Below are 12579 nucleotides of genomic sequence, written 5' to 3'. Positions count from 1 at the left end.
GATAGATGATTCTCCATTCCCTCATTTTAGATCTGCAGGTTCTGTAGGGCTAAATTGAGGCTTCTGGGGAGCCTTGTGGCTCAGTCAATTAAGTGTCCAACTTTGGCTCAGGTCATGATATTGGGGTTCATGGGTTCAAGACCCGTGTTGGGCTTTGTGCTGACAGCTCAGAGCCTGGAGCCTGCTTTGGGTTCTGTGTCTTCCTCTCTCTCTCTGCCCCTCCCCTGCTTGCACTTGGTCTCTCTCTCAAAAATAAAAATTAAAAAAAAAATTTTAAATGAGTCTTCTGTAAGCAGCTTATAGTTAGGTCTTGTTTCCTTATCCATTCTGATACCCTTTTTCTTTGGTTTGGAGCAGTTAGTCCATTTACATTCAGAGTAATTATGGCTAGATAAGAATTTAGTGCCATTGTGTTATTTCTAAAGTTGCTGTTTCCAGAGATTTTTTTCTGTTTCCCCCCACCCCCTAGTCTTTGTTGCTTTTGGTCTTTCCCACTCAACATGTCCCCTTTAATATTTCTTGCAGGGCTGGGTTAGTGGTCTCCTTTTTGTTTGGCTGCCAGTGAAACTCTTTATCTCTCCTTTTATTCTGAATGACACCTTTGCTGGATAAAGCATTCATGGCTGCATATTTTTCCCCTTCAACAGGTTGAATATATCATACCACTCTGTTATGGCCTGCCAGGTTTCTGTGGAGAGAGATGCTGTGAACCTTATTTTTCTTCCCTTGTAGTTTAGGGATTTCTTTTCCCTTGTTGTTTAAGGATTCTTATCTCTATATTTAAAAATTTTTACTATGGTGTGTCTTGGCATTGGCTGGGTTTTGTTGAATTTAATGGGAGTTCTCTGTGCCTCCTGGAATTTGATATCTGTTTCCTTCTCCAGATAGGGAGTTTTTTAGCTAGTTTGCTCAAATAAACCTTCTGCTCTTCTTCTCCTCTTGCTCCTTTTAAGACTTTTATGATACAAATATTATTATACTTTATGGAGTCGCTGAGTTCCTTAAGTTTGCATTTGTGATCCAATAATTGCCCTTTCCTCTTCTTTTCAGGTTCATATTTTATATAATTTTATCTGTTCTGTTACTAATTTATTCTTCTACTTTCTCTATCTTCATTGTCATTATATCTAGTCATTTTTGCATCTTTGTTATAGCATTTTTTATTTGGCCTGACTAGTTTTTAGTTCTTTTATGTCTGAAGTAAGGGATTCTCTAGTGTCTTTTATGCCTTTCTCAAGTCTATCTAGTATCCTTGATTGTTGTTTTAAATTCTGGTTCAGGAATATTACTTACCTATTTTGGTTAGATCCCTGACTTAGAGCTCTTCCTCGTCTTTCTTTTGGGGTGAATTCATCCATTTTGGCATTTTGTCTGTATCACTGTTTTTTTGTGTATTAGGAAAGCCTAGTATATTTCATTCTCCTGAGAGTAACGGCCATATTAAGAAAAAGATCTATACTGTCTAGGGCCTTGTGTTTCGGAATTATTTCAAAGTGTGCACTCTTTTGTTGTGTTTTGGCTGTTCTTTCCCTCAGGTCAGTTCACTGCAGAGTTTCTCCTTGCCTGCACAGGGAGTGTTTGGACCTTGTCCACTGTGTGGCAAGTTTTAATTAGGTGTGTTTTGGTTTGCTTGTTAAAAGAGGCTAGATCCTATTTCCCCTAGAGCTGAAGCTTTGCGGCACTCTATGATCAGTAGCCTTTGTGTGTGCAAGGGGTTTATGCTGGTCTTCTGGTGGAGGGGTTTACTGAGCTGGTTCTCAGGCCAACTTGCCCTAATAAAGATGCATGCACAGGGTGCAGGGAGATGGGGCTTGGTGTAAGTGCCTCCAGCCTCCACTTGGGGATGCTGTGTTGCTCACTGAGGTATGTCAGTGCTAGTGGGTGGGAGTGGGGAGGGTGGGGAGTTGGGAAGGGAACGGCATTAGCCCACTCTCCTCCCCAGAGATGGGAGTTTGTACCCACCGCTGTTCAGGAAGCCCTTCATAGAAGAGTGAACAATTTCCCCTTTTGTGTCCCCAGCTTCCATCAGATCCCTGCCTTCACCCAGTGTCCAAGCTATCTGCATGTTAGGAGGCACACTAGTCCCATGTTTTTTTCTTAGGCATGCACCTGGGTTTCAGAACTCCAAATTTTGGGGACCTGGCCAGGTTGGAACAGGCACTGATCCTCGGGGGGGAGTGTCTTACCACTCTGCAGCTGGTGCTGGTTAGTCCAGAAAAGCTGTAGCAGCTTTTGCACAGGTGTTGGGGTTGATGGTAAAGCACAGCAAAGAGCTGGCACCAAGTTTTCAGCAGGTATCTCTGTTCCTATGCTAATTCGCACATTGGTGCCCATCAGCTCTTTTGTCTCCTGAAAGGCCATGCCACTTCTCCCAGGTGCACTCCAGGAAGAGAAACTGTCTCTCACAGTGTGACTTAGGGGATCCTCAGATCACGTTGTCTGCTCTGGGCCTTTGCCCTCCTTCCCCACAGGAGCACTGCTGTGCCTGCCAGGCTCTACCTAGTGGTGGTGCAGACTTTTAAAACTTCAGACTTTGAGCTTCACTGCTTGTTAAAACTTGGGATAATCAGGCTCTCTAGTTTTCCCAGTCAACAGTTTTTGGGAAATGTTTCTCTTATGCAATCCCTTGTGCTGCTTTCTGTTTCTCTTTCTCTCTCCTCTCTCAGAGAGATCAAGGTTCCTTCCCCTCCATGGTAGCTGCAATTCTTTTATCCCCAGAATCACATCTCCATACCTCCTACCTTCCACGATGTGACTTCTTTTCTCCCTCTAGTTCTTCAGTTTATTCTCACAACATTCTTATCAATTTCTTGGGTGTTGGGAATTATTGGATATTTATCTAGCTGTGTTCAAAAGTTGAGGCAAGCATAGGGTCCCCCTACTGCTCTGCCATCTTAACTCCTCCTCAAACCCTCTCAGCATATTTTTTAGATTCATCTACATAGTTGCATGAGTCAGTATTTTGTATGTCTTTACTGCGGCATAGTATTCCATTGAACAAATACACCAGTTGGTTTATCAATTCTCTTGTCAGTGGACACCTCATCTCTTTCCAGATTTTAGTTCTTATATATAAAGCTACCACAAACATTTTTGTAGAAATATTTTTCTAGATGTATGCTTTCATTCTTCTTCATTCCTGTAACAGAGCAGAGTGATTTTTTTTCTCATACCCTGAGATCAAGACCTGAGCTGAAATCAAGAGTCAGATGCCTAAGCCACCCAGGCACCCCAAGAGGGATATTTTTAAAACATAAGTCACATGGCACTCCTCTTCTTATGACCCTCCGGCAACTTCTAGTTATGTTTAGAATTAAACCGAATTTTGTAACTGACTTTTTTAACGGAGTTCTCTGTGATCTGTCCCTTACCTATTCATCCGTCTTCATCTCATATTGTTTTCTCTCAGCTGCTATACTCCAGTCACAGTGATTAGCTGTTTTCTTTATCTGGAATGCTTTTTCCTGTTTATGCATGGGTGATTTCCTTCTTGACATCTGGAGTTTAGTGCCTTTTCTTTTTTAAATTTTTAAAAAATATTTATTTATTTTTGAGAGGCAGACACGCAGAGCATGAACAGGGGAGGGGGCAGAGAGAGAGGGAGACACAGAATCCAAAGCAGGCTCCAGGCTCTGAGCCGTCAGTACAGAGCCTGATGGGGGCTTGAATCCACTAACCATGAGATCATGATCTGAGCTGAAGTTGGAAGCTTAACTGACTGAGCCACCCAGATACCCCTTTAGTGCCTTTTCTTAGTATACGATCTAAAGCAGCCATGATCTTACTTTAATTCTCTGCCTGGTATTTCTCTTTATCTGATATTTGGTTAGTTTGTTTTTTATTAGTTTAGTGTCTATTTCTCCACAATAAAATGTAAGGCCCAAAAGAGCAGGTACCTTATCAGTCTTATTCACAACTGCATCCCTAGCCATTTAGAATATCACCTGGCATATGGAAGGTATTCAGTAAACACTGGATAAGAAGATGGATAGATGGATGAATATATACAGACTTTAAGAAACAACATAAATAAGAATTGTATGTCTTGAAAAAGAATTTCCATTGACTCACATTTCTACATTAGGACATGGGTATTATTGATTTTTCTAGATTGAAGAACGAAGTTTAATTTAAGACTGTAATTTCCCCAGAAGTTAGTATGGATTCAAGTAGGTAGAATCAATACAAATATTCTCAGCTAGCTATAGTCCAGAGTCTTCATTCCAAGGACTATGGGGTAAATATACAAAGGGTGATACTCCTAAAAAGCTTCTTAAGTAAATGAAGGAATGCAAACTCTTCCGCGTACATTACATATACGGCCATGGATGGTGTTGGAGGAATAATGAGGAGAGTTGTGCTTGTTCTCATTGTTTGTGTACTTTATGTTAGTAATCAAGCTAATCCCAGGGGATATATCGATCCAGTGTCTATTGTTAATGGTTGAATTCTAATTGCAAAGAGCAAAAATTATGAAACAGTATCAATAAAAGAAACTATGATCAGTACCAATTGAGTGATTCAGACAATAAATAATATGGAGGTTCATTGAAGAATGTACTCCTTATGATCAGGAGTGTTCACATGAATATTATATTTATTTAGAAAGATGGCCAGGAAGGGAAAGCAGCATATGCAATTAGAGAAATGTCACAACAAATGGCAGGAAGCCAGCCAACCAGTCAGGCTGGTTGGTAGAATCTCATGGGACTGGTAACACCTTTTCAGGATTCTGTAGGACCTAGTTCTCAGTTTTACAGTCCAGAAACTCCCATTTTTTTTTCTAATCATCCAGAGTAAAGAATTAATTTTGTCAAATAATTAGTTCAGTTGACCAAATCTACAGGAGACTAAGACTGTTTGTTTGTTTGTTTGTTTGTTTGTTTATTTATTTATTTATTTATTTATTTATTTATTATTAGGATCTCCCAGTGACTGGGAATATTCAGTCTGGTATCCATGTCACTCTTTTCCAGTATCACGGTATCTAGAAAGTTGAATTAGCAATCAGAGTGTTGTCTGGTGAGCATAGAATCAAAACAAAGGATCCTTCTATTCTTGTTTTGAATGGGGATTTGCCTCAGGGGAGAGACACTTTGTGTTATCAATATGAAGAAAAATTAGGGGAAAAAAAAAATCAACCTTTTAGGGACAATAGCAAGCCAACTCTTCTTGTTACATCCACAGCCAAGACTACATGAATCATTTGAATAAAAATCTAAATTACAATTTTCCTTAAATTCATATTCCAGTTTTTTCAAAGCTTTGGATATGTTCTCTTTCTTTGTATTCATTGATCTGAGTCCGGTTTTTAAAGAAAACAAGAGTTAAGGAAATATTCTGTCTTTAGTTTCAGTTTCAGATGCTGCTGATTGATCTTTAATCCTCTAATTATGGCATCAGGCCAAAAGAAACAGAGCACTCTGACCTATTTGTTGTAGACCAAGAAAAAAATGCTTTCCGAGAAACCAGTGTGCTTAGAAGAAATTTCCTAAAAAGTGAGCAGGAGTTCAGTGATTTCTGTAGACTTGGGAATTCCCTCACTTGATGTATAATATTCCTTGGACAGTGTGGGAGAGGAGGGCATAGCTTTCCCTTTCATAGTTTTGATTGAACTCCCATAAGATTCTCTTAGCTGATGTATGGTAATACTGGTTACACACTTTTAAATTATTTATATGTTTCATCATTCATAGCCAGCATGAGCAAAGTGCAAAGTGGGTGGGTAGATCCTTAAAATCACCATGATTGGGAAGGCTGAGAATAACTTCTGTTTAGATGCATTTTAGACCATATGGTGTTTTGCTTTCTTCACACTTGATGGGATGATGAGATGGGCTAGACATTTAGATATATAATATATAAATCTGCCTCTCACTTGCTCTGTTATCTTAGACAAATGTTACATCTGTATGCATTACAATTTTCTTATTCTCAGGTACTCCTTGTAACACCTAACCCATCCACTTTTCAGGCTGTTCTAAAGATGACAGCAGATTAGAAGGGTATTTTAACAAATCTAAATGAGTTTTTCACCAGCCAGCGTTTCACAAATGTAGCCGCTCTCTGACCAGATTTCAGCTTTTCTCCCATGTGCAACAAATAGTATTTCCTTTCTGGATGATGAAGTTATTTATGTTGTCAGATGTTTCTGTTAGTCTGCAGCTAAAGGTGGGACTCTCCTGTTAGAACTGGGGGTTGGAATCATGCAGCAGATACACTTAGGAAAGGGCTTATTTAGCTAACTTGTCTTACTTATTATAAAGAACACTGGGAATTTACAAAACAAGACAGAGATGCCCATTTTTCACTTCTTTTTTATTGTGCTGTAGGTCCTAGCCTGAAAAATGAAACAAAAAAGAGGAATTCATAAGAATTGGGGGGGGGGGGAGGAAGAAATAAAATTTTGCAGAGAAGATTGTCTGCATAGAATACTCAAAAAAAAATTTATTAAGTGTTGGAAGTAATACCAAAGTGGATAGGTAGAAGGTCAATGCATTATGCTTCCTTTTTCTTTCTTTAAGTTTATTCGTTTTGAGAAAGAGAACCAGTTGGGAGGCGCAGAGATAGAGGGGGACAGAAGATCTAAAGTGGGCTCAGAACCCGATGTGGGGCTTGAACTCACAAACTGTGAGATCATGACCCGAGAGATCATGACCCGAGCTGAAGTTGGACACTTAACCGACTAAGCCACCCAGGCACCCCTAGATCCAAGTCTTAAAACTATCCAGGGAATTGATACAGAGGTCTCATTTCAGTATGGAAATTTATATAAGTTTATGATCTATGTTTAAATCTATATGCTGTATATCTATATTATACATTATGTCTTTATACTGTGTATATATTATATATAATAGTGTAAATATGTGATATAGATTATAGAGACTTATATACAAATATCTTGGATAACAGCTGACTTCTCATTATTGCTTGTGGGCACCAGTAAAAAAGCCAGTCATTTAGAGGGCTTGTTTGGTGTCAGGCACCCTGCTCTGCTATTTACTTTTCTGTCCATTCTCTGATCTTCTTTATGGTTGGCTCTTCGATATCAATGGGAAAGATACACAAATGATACATTAAAATCTTTGTTTTTAAATTAACAAATACCTGATTATGATAATTCTGTAACAAATATTTTCATTTTTCAAATGTATAGGTGTCTATATAAAGTGCTGTATCAGCTGAGATTTTTAGTTACATGCAGAGAAACCAACACTGTTTAGCTTCAGGAGAAAACAAATTTAATTGTTAGTTGAAGAATCTACAGAAAGACTGAAGAATCAGGCTTGGAAAATAGACAAAAATCTAAAGGGAACTAGGTTGCAGGAGGGACTATCCATAGTCATGCTACAGAAATATGTCTTAGGAAGCCATTATTCTGATTTACACTACTACTACTGTCACTTTAAATACTTTTCTATTGATAGTATCTTTGTGGTGGTAGCTGGAGTTCAGAGTCTGGGATCAGAGTGGTCTGGCTAAGACCTTGCTTTGGTTACTGGAAGGATCTTCGTTTGGTTTTCTCTTGGGCCTCCAACCCAGACCCCAGGGGTTTGAACCTAGGAAGACCCCTTTAAAAAAAGGAGACAGTTGTTTTTCACAACTACCCATTATAATATAGTTCTTAACAATTCTGTGTGATGCCAGGTGACTGTATATTTCTTGAAATACAAGTTAAAAATTTTAAAGGCATTTTAATTTTTGGAAAACATAATATTGTTTCTGTTTTAAGAAGGGTTGTGGGATTTTGGTAGAAAAAAACTGATTTGGATTCTTTTCAAAGTAAAACTGTGTAGGTATCCCAAAATTTTATGGTGTAAGCATGACTAAAAAAGTAGGTTAGGTGTTTTTCTAAGAAAAAGAATCCCAGATTACAGATCTTTTATCTCTTTTGTTAGGTTTATTCCTAGATATCTTATGTATTTTGGCACAATTGTAAATGGGATTGATTCCTTGTTTTCTTTTTCTGCTGCTTCATTATTGGTGTATAGAAATGCAACGACAGTATGGAGGTTCCTCAAAAAACTAAAAATAGAACTACCCTACAACCCAGCAATTGCACTACTAGGTATTTATCCAAGGGATACAGGTGTGCTGTTTCGAAGGGACACATGCACCCTCATGTTTATAGCAGCACTATCAACAATAGCCAAAGTATGGAAAGAGCCCAAATGTCCATCGATGGATGATGAATGGATAAAGAAGATGTGGTGTATATACATATATATACAATGGGAGTATTACTTGGCAGTCAAAAAGAATGAAATCTTGCCATTTGCAACTAGGTGGATGGAACTGGAGGGTATTATGCTAAGTGAAATTAGAGAAGGACAAAAATCATATGACTTCACTCATATGTGGACTTTAAAAGACAAAACAGATGAACATAAGAGAAGGGAAACAAAAATAATATAAAAACAGGGAGGGGGACAAAACATAAAAGACTCATAAATATGGAAAACAAACAGAGGGTTACTGGAGGGGTTGTGGGAGGGGGGGATGGGCTAAATGGGTAAGGGGCACTAAGGAATCTACTCCTGAAATCATTGTTGCACTATATGCTAACTAATTTGGATGTAAATTTTAAAAAATAAAAAATGGGGCGCCTGGGTGGCGCAGTCGGTTAAGCGTCCGACTTCAGCCAGGTCACGATCTCGCGGTCCGTGAGTTCGAGCCCCGCGTCAGGCTCTGGGCTGATGGCTCAGAGCCTGGAGCCTGTTTCCGATTCTGTGTCTCCCTCTCTCTCTGCCCCTCCCCCGTTCATGCTCTGTCTCTCTCTGTCCCAAAAATAAATAAACGTTGAAAAAAAAAATTTTTTTTAAAAAAATAAAAAGAATGCAACAGATTTCTGTACATTGATTTTGTATCCTGTGACTTTACTGAATTTGTGTATCAGTTCTAGCAGTTTTTTGGTAGAGTCTTTCATTTTCTATGTAGGGTATCGTGTCATCTGCAGATAGTGAAAGTTTGACTGCCCTCCTTGCTGATTTGGATGCCTTTTCTTGTTGTTGTCTGATTGCTGTGGCTAGAATTTCTAGTACTGTGTTAAATAACAGTGGTGAGAGAGGACATCCCTGCCTTGTTCCTGGCCATAGAGAAAAAGCTCTCATTCTTTCCCCATTGAGGATGATACTATCTGTGAGTCTTTTGTATATGGCCTTTAGTATGTTGAGTTATGTTCCCCCTAACCCTACTTTGTTGAGGATTTTTATCATGAATGAATATTGTACTTTGTGAAATGCCACATTATGGAAAGAGCCCAAATCCATCGACTGATGAATAAAGAAGAAATGGAATTATTTCTCCAGAGGAATGAAATCTTGCCATTTGCAATGGATGGAGCTAGAGAGTATTATGCTAAGCGACATAAGAGAAAGACCAATACCATATGATTTCACTCTTATGTGGAACTTAAGAAAACAAATGAACCTGGGAGGAAAAAAAAAGGCAAAATGAGAAACAGACTCTTAACTCTAGAAAACAAACTGATGGTTACCAGAGGGGAGGTGGTGGGGGGAGGCTAAATAGGTGATGGGGAGTAAGGAGGGCACTTGTGATGAGCACCGGGTGTTGTATGAATCACAGAATTCTACACCTGAAACTAATACTACACTGTATGTTAATTAATTGGAATTTAAATTAAAAAAGAAAAGAATCCCAAAAAGTAAAGGTGATTGCCAGACATTTGCATATATTTATTTTTCAACATTTTTTTGGTAGACAAAAGTGTTGTATATTTAAAATGTGTCCAAAATATTGCTACAGTTTACAAGAATAGATAAAATACACAATAGACACACACAGCTTTATTGCATTAAAACATCTCAATGAAAAGTTGCTGAAAAAAATCAAATTAAGACCAAAGCTACTAATTCAGTTATGAAATATTTGCACTCATACCAGTTTTCCTTAGCTTATGTTTTTCATAGTACATTTCATAAATTATAGCCTTTTATAAAATGGAAATATATATAAGAACTTTTTCCCTAGATATATATGTGCTGTATTATTTTAGGGTAAAAAATGGATTTGTATTAAAACTATTTGGGGAATGTTTATTACACACATGTATGCTTTTGACTTATAAGGTCTTCTTGAGTCCAGTAATGTTATGTCTCCATTGTAACTAAAGGTTGTAATATGGCAGATAGATCAAGTACAGAGACATAACTTCTAGAGACAGAAATGTTTTCATTGTCCCAGAATAATTATAACCATCAGAACTCTGAGGTTCATTGACACAGAAATGCATGAATGTACATTGCAACAGGCAGGAGAAAATCACTTTCCTCTTGTGGAATTCTTATCACTTCAGTTGTCACAGTTAAACTTGTTCTAGGTTTTCAAATTTTCTTTCCCAGGACTTCATACATCTTGATATTTTAAAAAATTCATTCTTTTAATTTTCTGAAATGAGAAAATGAGAGTTTTAAAAACATTGTGCTATTCTTGTTTCCAAGTGATTGAGGTGACATGTAAAATATATGGCAGGAGAGGAAAACTAGTTATAACCAAAGACCTCTTATCAAAATGCTTCACATAAAATCATAGCAGAATCCTATTTGCAGCTGTCTGTTTTTTCAAAAGATCTGTCGTGGATAAAACCAGTTATAAAATGGAAGTAATCTGGTACCCTACCTTGATTATAATGTTTGCTTGCTTCGATTTGGGATTTAGGCATCTTTGTCCTTTATGTGCTTTCAAGGTGATACTGTTAAGGAAGATCCAAAACAGTCTTAAATTTTGGATGGAAAAACATAAGTAAAACAAAAACACAAAACAAAAAAGCTTCTACCACTGTCATCTTTAGCGAGTTCATTACTTACATCACTTCTATTTTGTTACAGTTGTTACTTGGGTAAATTATGGTGGCTTTCTCAATATCTGCCACTTTCACTGCTTTTACTCCAGGGCCTATGCAAAGACAGCGCCCCCCTTTGAACATGGGGAAACCTAGAACAGATCATAGCATTGGTTACTAATACATCTGATTGCAGCAGATCGCTGTAGTTTATAATCCTGGTGAAAAACATAAGCAGGGTTTTCATTAAGGATAAAGATAGCAATTTGTCAAATAGCACTTGACACTCCTGTCACTGGGAAAGGAGCTAAAGTCAGGTGTTGATTTTTCTCTTTAAATTTGTGAACAAACCATTCAAGAATAAAGGGAAACATGAAGGTTTATTGCAGGTTAAGCTTATTTGCCTCTTGCTTTTAGGCTCAAGAATTTTTCCAGTAAGCTAATAACATTACCTCATATAAATCTTAACAGACATTTAAGATTATTGCTTAAGGCTCTTGGCAGATATTGTAGCCAAATCAAAAATTCCATGAAGTATATCATTTCTAGTTTCAATAATCATCTCTAGTGCCTTACATACTTCAAACATTTTCTGTCAAAGCAGTAGTAACTTCTAATGTATGAGGTTAAATAAAAATTGAATCTTTTAGGAAAAGATGGAAGAAAAGACATTTGAATAACTAGAAAAGAAATTTATAGGTTAAGAAATAAAAAGTACCATATACCTTGAACAATTGTAGCACAGAATATCACAGCCAAGACTATAACCATGCCCTTCACACTCATGTTTGTCTTTCACTGCTGTTGCTGCTGCTTCAGCATTAATACTCTTCTTGGAGGGAATAGAAATGCTGAACATGAAAGGCAGTTCTTTATCACCATATGTAGGGCATTTTTATACACGTGCATTCCTCTTAGGGCAACAGGAATTCCCCTCCTTGAGTCATGGTGCTTTTTCCTTCCATGAGTTTCTGTTTTGTTATTTTCTAAATATCACTGTCCTTTCCTATATGTTACAGTGCTGCAAGTAATAGGAATGTGAAAGCACTTTTTAAAGAGTAAAGAGCTATATAAATATAGAATAGGGGCACCCAGATGGGAACTAGCCTTCTCAAAGTAGCATTTCCTAGAAATGTATTTCATTATGGAACTAACAACGAACAATGAATTCTGATTGCCATTCAGGAAGATTGTCTTCCTATTTTCAGTCTATTCATCCTCCTTTCTTCACGTAACTGTATAAAAGAACATTTTTTTTTTATCACTTCACTTTTGCTTTTAGGTCCAGATTCTCACCTGTAAGGGGTACCTTATTTGACATCAAATGACATTTATTTAACCTTATTTATATTTATCCTGACTGTAATTGCACATTTAAACAAGTGTCCCTGTACTTCTGAATTTATATCCATTTCTTTTTGCACATTTAACAGTTTTTACTTTATATATATTTTAGCACTGTTATTTACTGTATAAAGTTGTGGGACTTGTGGATTAAAAAAAAAATGACCATCTTTTCCTATGTATCTTTACCTTTTCCACTTAAGCTTTCTAGAGCTTTTTGTTTTAAATGGGTCATATATGCTGGGGTGCCTGGGTGGCTCAGTCAGTTAAGCGTCCAGCTTTGGCTCAGGTCATGATCTCACGGCTTGTGAGTTCGAGCCCTGTGTTGCGCTCTGTGCTGACAGCTCAGAGCCTGGAGCCTGCTTCCTATTCTGTGTCTTCCCTCTCTACCCCTCCCCTGCTCACTCTGTGTGTCTCTCTCTATCTCTCAA

General features: G+C 37.7%; 2 protein-coding genes across 8 annotated transcripts in view; one reads left to right on the top strand and one right to left on the bottom strand.

Moving 5' to 3' along the window:
* ART3 (ADP-ribosyltransferase 3 (inactive)) overlaps positions 1–12579 on the top strand; it is a 151168-nt gene that overhangs the window by 43444 nt on the left and 95145 nt on the right. The gene's annotated exons all lie outside the window — the stretch shown is intronic.
* CXCL11 (C-X-C motif chemokine ligand 11) lies at positions 9678–11662 on the bottom strand. Its single transcript, XM_025921976.2, has 4 exons — positions 11530–11662; positions 10830–10956; positions 10642–10714; positions 9678–10410 (listed from the first exon to the last, which is right to left on the bottom strand). Exons 1-4 carry the CDS (start codon positions 11588–11590, stop codon positions 10369–10371), a joined length of 303 nt encoding a protein of 100 aa, XP_025777761.1. The 5' UTR covers positions 11591–11662; the 3' UTR covers positions 9678–10368.

Source organism: Puma concolor, chromosome B1, assembly GCF_028749965.1.
Source record: "Puma concolor isolate L17-30 chromosome B1, mPumCon1.1.hap2, whole genome shotgun sequence".
In the NCBI taxonomy this organism is placed as follows: domain Eukaryota; kingdom Metazoa; phylum Chordata; class Mammalia; order Carnivora; family Felidae; genus Puma; species Puma concolor.
Note: the sequence above shows the minus strand (reverse complement) of the source record. Positions and strands in the feature narration are given on the sequence as shown.